The sequence below is a fragment of the Notothenia coriiceps genome, unplaced genomic scaffold, assembly GCF_000735185.1.
Source record: "Notothenia coriiceps isolate Sejong01 unplaced genomic scaffold, NC01 NC01_scaffold00001922, whole genome shotgun sequence".
NCBI classification, from domain to species: Eukaryota; Metazoa; Chordata; class Actinopteri; order Perciformes; family Nototheniidae; genus Notothenia; species Notothenia coriiceps.
Window position 1 is genome coordinate 41,518 of NW_011334623.1, and position 12,057 is coordinate 53,574.

A 12,057-nucleotide genomic window follows, 5' to 3' on the forward strand; every position below is an offset into this window, starting at 1 on the left:
TACCATTAATTTGTAATTTTGGTGGACGCCGAATATCAGGTCCACGCCAAAGTATATAACATGTGTAGTAAGTTAAATCGGACGACGCCGAATATAAGTCCACGCGGAATATCAGGCCTTTTCTAATGCCATTATACATTACACTGTTAGTACCGTAAGTAGAATTTTTATAGGAGAAAGGTATAGGTGTATTTGTGGCAAACTCTACAAATAATCTATTGTGAACACGTTTTTCGGGAGAATTACACTGTCTTTTCCGGTTGTACATGACACTTCAGGGGACAGTGAGGGGAACCGTAAGGACGGTGTGAGACTTTTTCAGTCTCAATAAAAGAACCTTTTGGTAGTTTTTCCCGATCTTTCACAAGTTCTACCAGTAGGCTTTTATCACGGAGTACTCGCCTAGTCTCAAGGGACCCGTTGAGGGGAACGGAAGGAGGCCTCGGGTCAAGTTTTGAATTCAGAACCATTCTTGTACGACCCCCAAGAGCCCGTTGTTTTTACGTCGTGCACAGAGGGGATTGTCGGGAAAGAGAGGGCTGTTTGAGGAAGCTCCCATTTATTAACATTTCAACAAACAAGTTGCATATTTGCATAACGTATTCAAGTGTTACCATTTAGTGCAATAGTAGCTACAGAACATGTACTGTGCTGTGTAAACTGTACTGTATCACATAGCGTTTCAGACACACAAACTTTTTAACTTTCAAACTTAAACGGTGCGCTCCCAGCGCACGTACCGGCAGTGATCTACAGCAGTGGTTTTCAACCAGTGGTACGGGGACAAACTGTCTCGCTCTCGTAATGTCTGTCTGTCTTGCTCTCGTTCTGTCTCTCGTACCACTCTCGGTTCCACTTTTACTTTTGCGCGCTACCTGTCTCACTCTTTTCCGGCCTCCAGCTTTTCCTGCTGGAACCCGCCGCTTAAAGATGGGGGGCGCGGATCGGCCATTGAGCCCATAGAGTTAAAGGTGGTGGACTGTAACCTGTAAAATCCATAGATTTAGGAGGTCCCCTAGTGGCCGTTAGCTGTAAAAATCCATAGATTAGCCGCACCGTTATATAAGCCGCAGCGTCAAAAAATTGGGAAAAAGGCGCGGCTTATAGTCCGAAAATTACGGTATGCCTTAACAGCAGCAATGTAATGTTGTGTAGTCAATATTTCCGTTGATTACAAGTATAGCCTAAAGACCAAAGTTAGACACGTTTGTATAAGAGGGTGCCTATTACATTCAAGTGATTAAAATCCATAGTAGATCTACTCAAAACCAGTGTCAAAAGACAACGGTAGGTTTAAACTGTGAGCACATTTTGACTCCAATAAAAGAAGACAGGATTCCCTTGGGAGTTGGCTCTCAGAGAAACGTACAGACCAGCTCCTGTTGTTGCTGCTGACTCACAAATAAAAAGGGCATAGTAGTGGAAAGAAAGTGACTCGTATCCTTTATAGCCACATCACAGGAAGATGAAGATGCTCAATGACAATTCTGGGAATCAACACAATGTGTATGACCGTGCTCTTACAGGAATATCCATCTATGCTTTGTTGAATTTTGATAGAAATGTATAAGTAACACACTCAAAGGTATTATGGGAAATGTTGTTCTCTCAGATCGTTCAACACAATTATCAAACAAGATATGCAACAGAAAGGAAAACAAAACTGAAACCAATATGATACAGAGCTATAGTTTCTAGTGATTGTAGCTATTCCAGAGCACACAAACCTATTCAACACACTAGCCTAGAGGACAGGGAAAACAAACAAAAAAGCACAAAAGGGCCTCTTTACCACTAGTTGAACAAATTGTGGATGTTTTTGGTTTTCGTCTCCATACTTATTTACAGGTAAGAATAGCCAATGCTCATGCTAGTTCTAATAGGGATTCTTACACAAGACAACGCTGCAGTGACTTCGTATCAGTAACTGGATAACTTTCTATAGTCATATGAAGGGACCTAATGGGTAGACTGGCTAATGGACTAACATCACCCTGTGGCCTTATGTTAGCTGAATTAATTGCTTAACTAACCATTAACGTTTAGCTCCAACTTGTTCTCTTGTCCACCTATTCCCACCACAGTGAAATCACTATAGTGTAGGGCTGCTCAATTAATCGTATTTTAATCGCAATTACAATTTTGGCTTGCAACAATTATGAAAACAACATAATCGAAATAAAACGATAATTTTTTTTTTTTTCATTGGTTTTTCAGTTGAATTATACTTAAAGTTCAGGGTAATAAACTGTTAAAAACATACTGTTCACATTTTTTTTTTCAATAAATGAATGTTTTCAAAGTAAATGGATAATCGTTTTTAATAATCGTGATATCAATTATTGACCCAAATAATCGAGATTATGATTTTTGCCATAATCGAGCAGCCCTACTATAGTGTCAGAGAAAAGACATTTAAACAAAATGACATCCCTTTAAATGCTAAGGGGTTATATTTGTGCAACACCAAATGTAAGACATAATTAGTTACCAAAAAGGATTATAATGGGACACTAATGCAGAGTAGGGTGGAAGTGTTGTTAATACAGAATCAGTCTGAGAAAAGTAGAGCACTGCATTAAAACCCAAATGTCTTTTTCGGACACATAACCTCTTCATGGAGCAGACTCTGTAAGCCTGTGAGCACTACCAGGAACACCAGATTAGTGGGTGGCATAACATTACATCAGCGAGGGATGACCTTACTAACACCCTGTCGTCATAAATATCATGCTAATCACCATGGCAGCCAGCGTGCTCAACAGGTAAACCGTCTTCTACCAACAAAGCCCACTGTCGTGAAGCCTCTCAGTGACCCTTGTGTGTTAAATGTGAGACTTCTGGACATATTCGTGCCAAGCCATGAATGAAACTCATCACTGGACTCTAAAAGCCAACATGTGGGACCACCTACAACAGAGGGATGGCCTGTTAATCCTCTCATGTGGCAACATGATAAAGGCATGGATTAAAAGACAGCCAGTCATACAGTCAGTCAGTAAACACTACTGGAAGCCTGCGTCCTGATTCACTTACCCTTTACTGCACGGGACAAGTAGGAACCAGCAGATGTGCAACCCTGGTCGTATATCTATAATGCAGTGTGCCATATATGCATGGGGACTATAAATAGGCTGGAAGCAACGCTGCGTCCCAGTGGATAAGGGATATACACTGAAGTGGTTGATTAACACAAGTACAGCAACTACAGAGTATTTGAATTATTATAATGGACGGATATCAGCCCCAATGTATTTAAGAGTATATTATCTGTTACTATGGCTTAGAGGTCTCTGCATTAGATCAATGAAAACAACAACCTTTGACCCCAAACATTCAGAAATGGCTTCTTTTAGGGTGAAATGTTCCTTATTCTACAGTTTCTCTTCACATTAACATGATCCCTTATAATTAAAATGGATTAACCAGACAGAGAATATCCCTATACTTATTAATTTCATCATACAATTGATTACTCTTCCATTAAAAGAGAGACTGGAGCTAAAATAAAACAACTCCATACGTTTAGGGCAGGGGTGTCAAACTCAATTTCATCACGGGCCACATTAGCATTATGGTTGCCCTCAAAGGGCCGGTTGTAACTTTAAGACTATATAAAAATACATATATAAATATTTAATATATAAAATAATGTATTATATTACACTATTGCCTCTGCATTGGATTATTATCGGATAGGGTAATAACTTCATAATTAACTACGTCTGAAAGCAGAAGTCTAGGGCAAATAATTGCAAGTCTCTTCAGTAAGAATGTCACAAAATGATTTAAAAAGAAAAGCCACATTCTGGAAAAACAAAACAAAAAGAAGTGACATATTTTGAAGAAAAAAATTCAAATTCTGTGAACAAATTCAAATTTGAGATGCATTGTGGGACATGTAGTTTATGGGCAACGTGCTTCTGTAAAGTAGCATGTAACCGTATAATAAACATATTATATTCTTTGCAAGCTCTTATGGGGCCAAATAAAATGAAGCCGCGGGCCGGATTTGGCCCCCAGGCCTTGAGTTTGACACCCCTGGTTTAGGGCCTGCCCTGTAGCTTCTTCTAAGCATAAGCACACATGAATGTTATTCCAACATATAATACTTAGCATGCCTTCGAGGGGCATACAAAGTATAGATTTAACACGAATTTAATGTAAATGTAAGTAATATGTATAAGAACATTTTGTTAATGATAGACTACTTGGAGAGGAGAGTCTATATTTCTAGAGATACAGGTTCATAAGCTTCTGAATATGTCTCAAAATTCATCTCAAGAGTTCATGTATTTTGCAATGGCTTCACAGTAGATGCAGAAACGCACCAGCACAATGAGCGAAGCATATTTCAAAATCAACAACTAAAGCATTAGGCTTGTTAAGATCTGATGTCTAAAGTAAATTCCTGATTCACTGATAAGGTGTATGGGAATCTATAAATTACTGTCAACTTTTAATAATAACTGTGATCAAAGGACTAGAGATGGAAAGTTCTAATCAATAGTGTTCTCTCCTTGAACCTTGTCCTACATATTCACTCTGTCCCAATCAACACTTTGTGAGACACAAAGAGATAAGATGCATTTAGGTCACAACCACAGAAAGACATTTTTGGATCCTTGCTCACAAAGGAAAGTCATACAAAGTCAGTCCGACCTCTGAATTATCTACAAGGACAGGAACTCCCTTAGCTGAGGTAAATGTGCCCGAAAGGCTAAACCCGGCTTGAGAAAAGTGACAGCACTGCTCTGAGGTCAGGGATTAGTTACTACTGTTATGTCTGGTCACTTAACACACCTTGGGTGGCAATGCATCAATCAAACCATGTTTACAATGGCATGTATTTTAGGCAGTGAACTGTAAATATCTGAAATATACTAATCTGAGGTCAAGCAAGGATCATTTGAACTACCAAGATCATGCAAAAAGTTAAAGTCTTCACTGCATCAAAATCATCTAGCAACTCAGAGATGTGATCAATAATGTAAGCTCTTACATAAAAACAGCCCTACAAAGATGATCATGTTATCTCTCAGATGCAAAACCAGCCAAAACAGTGGAAGTTACTATACACAAAAGTACAAAAATGGGATTTTAAAACAACTTCACCTAAGCAATCTTTCAAGTGACTGACACAGCTTTTTTATCTAGCATCATATCCTGTATTTTGTGTATGGCTTAAGGTTTTGGCTTAAGTAACCGAGTTTAGGAAAAGGGAATAGCAAAACCCCCTCTCCACAAAACTTGTGACAGCAGTTGGATACTTTTGTAGTGTAATTGAGTTTGTTCCCCTAAATAGTTAGCTATGTCATTGTCAGCCAATATGATATGGATACAAACAGTGTTTAGCTCTTATTACACCCTCCACACTGCAATTAGAATCCAAGACCATTATTAAAAGCGTTAACTGCAGTGGTGTAAAGTAACTAAGTACATTTGCTTAAGTTGTACCCTACTTCCATTCAGAGGTAAACCGTGTACTTTTACGCTACATTTATTTAATAACTTTGGTTATTTTGCAGTTTTTATTAATGATGTCAAACAAAATCAACAATGAAATAAGACTTTAGTTGCACCTGGAGTAAAAAGCTACCCTGCAGTATACAAGTGATTACAATTACCAGCTTTGATAAAAGACTTTAATGCACATATGATTTTAGTCAAAACATATCATATATATTATTCTGAAATTGGTCAATCTGCAAACTTTTGACACCTTACGTATATTTTGATGTCAATACTTTTTCTACTTTTACTTTAGTAAGATTTTGAATGCAGGACGTTTACTTGTAACAGAGTATTCCTACATTCTTCTACTTTTACTTAAGATCTGAGTACTTCTTCCACCTCTAACTGTTAACTGTTGCAACTGAACCAGCTCTGGGACCAGCTAGCCTGTTAGCATCGTGACACAATGCAGGCTTTCCAAAGAGGTTGGTCCAATAACACCGAGGAGATATTAGGGAGAAAACGTTGTCTCACTCGCCTTTTTCATGCGCGGAGCCTCGGCCACGGTACCGTCCCGGTTGATAAAAGCCTCTCCGCCGTTCAGCTGCGGGTCCGTCCGCTTCAAAGCCGACACCTGAGGCATCTTCGCCGGGTTCGTGTTGAGCAAACCCAGGCTGCCTTCCCCGGCTTTTGAGGGCTCCGCTGTAGGGGACGCAGCAGCGGAGGAACCGGCCTCATGTGGGTCGTTTCTGCCCAGGCTTTTGCCCTCCAAGGTCGGTGTCATCGGGGAACCCGCCGGTAAGTCTTTGCCGGTGGGGACGTCTTTCAGTTCGACCTCTGCCATTTTCGCTGCCACAACCTGGACTGACATCGCTGCAGTTTCACAAAGTCCTTTTTTTCCAACACAAATAGCGAGTCGAGCGGATGTGAACGGTGGAGCGACTATGGCCCAAATGCATTGTGGTCCATGTAGTTTCTTTAAGAATTTCAAACATGTCCACCCACAGGCCACCTTCAGCACAACTGCAATATACATCTGACATTTTACAAAACGTGAGTCAACATGGGAAACAAATATAAAACCGTTGACAAATTATTTTCATTTATCTATAAAGCACTCCTAATTGATTAAGTGACCACATTCCCCAGCAGGGAAATCTACTGTGCGAATTGCGTTTTGGGAAACGGCGTTTGTCATGAAGGAGGACGACATTAACTACAAAACAAACCGATTTATGCAATATAGGGCTTTTTGCTCACAAGACAAACACATTAAACATTCTACATGTTTTCATACAAACAAGCAGTCTGAATTATGTGCTTAACTCTCAATTCCCCATATGATTAAATACACCATGATGCACTTAATGTTTACATTTTAAAGGAATTTCCCTGCAAGTGTGTCCCCAACATTATTTTAATGTTACTTGAAATTGTCAATCAGCATGTTCTCCAGCATCAAGTGTGTCACTGCAGCACGAGCTACTGCATCACATTACAGTGCTTGTGCGGTTGATATGCAGTATGTCATGAGAAAATGCAGCCAGGAGTAAGGTCAAATCTTAAGAAATGAACTACATTGCCACCAAGTGGTTGATTTTGATAGTAGAAAATACATGTAATTAGGTAGAGGAAAACGAACACTTTTTGTTTTCAATATCACAATTTTATTTTCATGTCTCATCTGAAGTCAAATAACATTATAGAAAAATAATCAACCATGTGAAGGTTTGAAAATCAACACATTAAACACTTTTGAGAAAGCTGTTATATTCAGAAAAAAGGGCTTTGGTAGTTCAAAGGCTTTTTATTTGTTCATCTAATATCAAAATAATTACCAGTAGCTTTGTGTTGCATGGCATCCCAATACTATGGGAAGCTTCGGAAAACAGAATATTACAAACTTAAAAATTGGTGTTTATTGCTTCCAAATGCAAGGTGACTTCAAGCATGTCAGGAGCGTCTCTACCATGGTCTCTACTAAAGCAATCATTCAACTCTAGGGAAATAAAAATAATACTAGTTGCAAAAGATTTATCACAGCTGAAGTAACAAAAGTCAATTCCACACATACTGTATTTACATTCAAGCTAAATGGGTCTGGTCTCAATGTGTCACCAGATAAATCAGAGGTGTATTATTTACAAGGCTGCCAAGCTGGTACATTCTCAAAATACAAAAACCTTACCATGTTATAAAAAAACCTCTGCAGTGTTTCCTAAGCACACTTTGGCGCAACATAAAGGTGTCCTTAAAATGACCATACAGAATCTTACACTAAAATTGAGAAAACTTCCAAAAATATGGATTTATCGTCTTTCCAGGTGAAGTGCTGCTTTTCCGATGTGCTGCTGAACGGGCAGTCCTTTAATTGAGGCGGTATTCCAACCAGTGTAGCAACACAGCATTGTAGGGGGGGGAATCCACCTGTAGCTCCTTGTTTCTTGTAAATGACGACGCATTAGTTTTCGAATAGCCACAAGATGTTCACACCAGAGAGGCCGAGATTTACCCTCCTGCAAGAAATATGAAAAAGGAATTATTTTACAGACGAGCAGGGTCAAACCATTTAATATCAAAATGCAATCTGTGCCTGGGTGTTTGGCATTTTTGTTGACAATGAATCAATGACAGCCGCATTAGATGTACTCACCCCAGCATCCCTGACTCCTTAGTCTTGATGACGTAGAGGAACATGAGGATTGTGTGGAACAGGTTGTTCCTGCCCTGAAATGGAAATCAAGATGGGTTTATTTAATCGCCCTTAGGTGTGGAACACTTCCTGATTTGTTCATGAATGAGTGTTTGTTAGAAAACCCTTGAGTTTCCTGGTTTTTCTCAGGGGTATTTGTCACATAGGTGTGAATAACAGGTTTCTATACATGACCTAGATACAAAGCTCTGTGTTGTATCACTGTGTAACAAGAACACATTCATAAGTCTTTCACCAACTTTAATTTAAGAGATTAATACGATTTGATGAGGTTGGACCCCGGCTTATAAGCAAACAATTAAATGGACAAGAAATATCAAATTGTTACAAACAGCTATTATTTAGTTTCAGGGATCCTGCAGGTTTCTCTAAACTCAAATGTAAGACTTTTTAAGACCACTTTGAATAGAATTTAAGACCTATTTCACGGCAAGAAAGTATGAAGGAAAATTGCTATGAAAGAAGAAATACGTCCCATAATTACTCGCAACATAAGAACAATGAGCAATGACTGAACATAACAGCATAACAGTACAGAACTGTGTTAGAAAAAAAGTGTGTATGTGTGTTATCCTTGGCCAGAAATCATCAAATGATAACCTTTGACCTCAACCAGAAAACCCTCTAAAAACTACAACATTCAAAAGCTTACAGAACACAAACAAACCAGATTGATCTGGTCTTTAATGTGTTCAGAATAAGGTTTATACCAATTAAAAACCAAAGACTTAGAATAAGATAAAGATGTTTTCCATCTGTGATGCAATAGAAAGAAATGTTTTCTTAAAAAAGGGTAAGGTGGTGAATCCATAATGTTTTGTGCCATTTTCAAAGTTTTAAGCCTATTTAGATGATAATAAGATTAACAAAGTAAATCACAATTATCATGGCCCTGGGAAATCATGACAACACATTTTCCCATCATCGCATGCCTTGAAAATATTCTCTTACTGGTGGAAATGTGTGCTACTTTCCGTTTCCCCGTTATTTGTATGTACTTTGCATTTATTATTCTACTTTTATGATCCATTGGCAAGTTCAATCCTTAAGGGAGTGAGTAAAGATGGTTTGATCTTCCACCTTAGTGAGATATATAAAAAGAAATAAGCACTGAAATCTCTTGGGATTTGATTTGAAGTCAGTGAGGGGAAAATAGGAGCGCAAACAGTTTATATAAAAGCCTGAATAAAAAGAAAGCACAGTGTGTCTTTGCTGTCACCTTGGGTAGACTGTAGACGTGTCCCTGGTAGATGAGCTGGTAGTGAGGGGGGGTGGTGCTGCTTTGGTGGATGCAGAAAAGGCTCTCCTTGGTAACATCTAAGAGACATAACACAGAAAGATGAAACAGAATAACGAAGAGAACCAAAGCCAGTATTCTTCCTTCCTGTTGGGCCTGTGTGTGTGTGTGTGTGTGTGTGTGTGTGTGTGTGTGTGTGTGTGTGTGTGTGTGTGTGTGTGTGTGTGTGTGTGTGTGTGTGTGTGTGTGTGTGTGTGTGTGTGTGTGTGTGTGTGTGTGTGTGTGTGTGCGCTGCTCACCAGGTTTATCGGGGGTGTGGCTGAAGTGTTGCGAGGTAAAAGTCTTCCCGTCTGGGTACTTTGGGTGGGGGGGCAGTCTGGAGTCCAAGTATGTGCAACACATATGCATGAGGACCTAAAGAGACAGAAGGAGTATTAAGCAGAGGTATTTGGAGATTAACCCCACACAGAGGAGGAAAGCCCCCCACTGTGTCACTGTATCGAGTTCTCAGCACAGATCCTGCAGTTAGAAGTCTAAAGGAAGGCCATGTCAACTTGTAATTACATATTATTAAGCACTCTGTAAACTGTATGACTTTAAGTTGCAATGCTATCTACTCCCAGCCTGAGGAGGCGGCTCTCTGGTATTTGTCTTTAAAAGAAAAAATTGATACAAATTTGAGACGCACCTATCTTTTTTTCCAAATTTCAAAAGTCTTGCCTGTCGATTTGTATTTTTCCTAATAATTGTAATTGACAGCCTACACACATTTTTGGGAATTTTCTTAAATATGAAAAACAGAGAAAAATGTGAGAACATTTTAACGGTGTCTGTACACTTATTTTAGAGAGTCAAATAGTCATTATATATTTCTTTTATTTTTAGAAATGAACTCGCTAAGGAGGTCTGAACAGTTGATGATTTGGTAAGAACAATGCCAATGGGTTAGTTGCTTAACAGATAACTTGACATTTCTTCTGAAACTGCGATAATCCAAGTCGCTAGATGCACTCTATTTTTACATATCTCCCACTTTGCGGATACTTTAAGGACCAAATGAATAAATACATCACAGAATATCTGATCTATAAACTAGCTAAGTGTGTGTGTTGACTCACAGCGCAGTCCGTGGGGAGGTCCGTGTCCCACTTCCTGTTCTTCAGATCTCCGCCACCATTCCAGCGAAAGGAGCTCATGCAGCCGCTGTGGGCCAGCTCTGACAGGACAGATAGAAAAACAATATAAGGAATAACAAATATGTTCCACTTCCACCCATCATACCACCATCAAATCCTTTCATTGAGTTTTTCCCCTCTCCTCACTTAAACACATCATTGCATAAACGTCAGACACACACACACATTATGTAAAGTGTTGTTGAGCGTACCCTTCACACGGTCCACGAGGTATTCCTGGTTGGGAGTGATGTCCAGATACTGAACAATAGAGTTCATGGTGGGGATGGAGGAGGCTTTCATCACCGCCGCCTGCTTTAAACTGCTAATGCTGGCCTCTGGTGGAGGAGACAGAGAAAAGCAGTGGCATCAGAATGATAGCTACTTATTTTCTACATTTCAGGACATTTTCTGTATTAAATGGTATGGTGTATAAACACTTTCTTTAACAAACTTCTCTCTTGCTGCACATTTCACTTATCCCCGCTGGTATATACAAATAAATAGGAAAAATTAAGCTCTGTTGCTTCAAAAAACATTTTCCTACAATCAAACTTTGTGTGTTGAAATCAAATCTTGAAATGCAGATTATTTTTTACGTTAAGTATTTCGTATGTTGCTTGTTGGACTTTCATTGCCAAATATATGCTATAACTTTTGTGCATCTGACAATAAAGCATTTGAACCTTGACATATATAAATATGATATAATGGCTATGGTTTACCTCCTATCTGCAGCTCAGGGCAGCCCATCCTCCTGAGCTGGCTGTTGACGGAGTCGATTTCCTTCACCAGGGGGACCAAGATGGTGTCACTGATCCACTGCAGAGACACATATTAAGGTTCATTTCCTTTTTTGGTAAAGCTTTGTGTAATTGAAAAGGAATGGTGCACAATTTACAGAGAAGTTGCAATGTTAGGTACAAAAGAAAATAGAAAATACATTATCATACTTGTGGAAAAATACGTTTTTTATAAAGAGATTAAATTACAAATGGTATAATAACACCTTTCTGCATATACAGTGAGGCAAAAAAGTATTTAGTCAGGCACCAATTGTGCGAGTTTTCCCACTTAAAAAGATGGAGGCCTGTCATTTTCATCCGAGGTATACCTCAACTATGAGAGACAAAATGAGAAAAAAAAAATCCACAAAATCACATTGTCTGATTTTTAAAGAATTTATTTGCAAATTATGGTGGAAAATAAGTATTTGGTCAATAACAAAAGTTCATCTCAATACTTATATACCCTCTGTTGGCAATGACAGAGGTCAAACGTTTTCTGCAAGTCTTCACAAGGTTTTCACACACTGTTGCTGATATTTTGGCCCATTCCTCCATGCAGATCTCCTCTAGAGCAGTGATGTTTTGGGGCTGTCGCTGGGCAACACAGACTTTCAACTCCCTCCAAAGATTTTCTATGGGGTTGAGATCTGGAGACTGGCTAAGCCACTCCAGGACCTTGAAATGCTTCTT

General features: G+C 39.1%; 1 protein-coding gene across 1 annotated transcript in view; it reads right to left on the minus strand.

Annotated features, from left to right (window-relative positions):
• Window positions 1–7,098: 7,098 nt before the first annotated feature.
• tmem209 (transmembrane protein 209) overlaps window positions 7,099–12,057 on the minus strand; it is a 9,023-nt gene continuing 4,064 nt past the window's right edge. Inside the window, exons 9-15 of the mRNA XM_010793309.1 lie at window positions 11,305–11,401; window positions 10,792–10,917; window positions 10,523–10,620; window positions 9,704–9,818; window positions 9,387–9,484; window positions 8,108–8,181; window positions 7,099–7,970 (exon numbers count right to left, since the gene is read on the minus strand). Coding sequence (XP_010791611.1) covers window positions 7,916–7,970; window positions 8,108–8,181; window positions 9,387–9,484; window positions 9,704–9,818; window positions 10,523–10,620; window positions 10,792–10,917; window positions 11,305–11,401 — 663 coding nt within the window. The 3' untranslated portion in view covers window positions 7,099–7,915. The remainder of the gene's footprint in view (window positions 7,971–8,107; window positions 8,182–9,386; window positions 9,485–9,703; window positions 9,819–10,522; window positions 10,621–10,791; window positions 10,918–11,304; window positions 11,402–12,057) is intronic.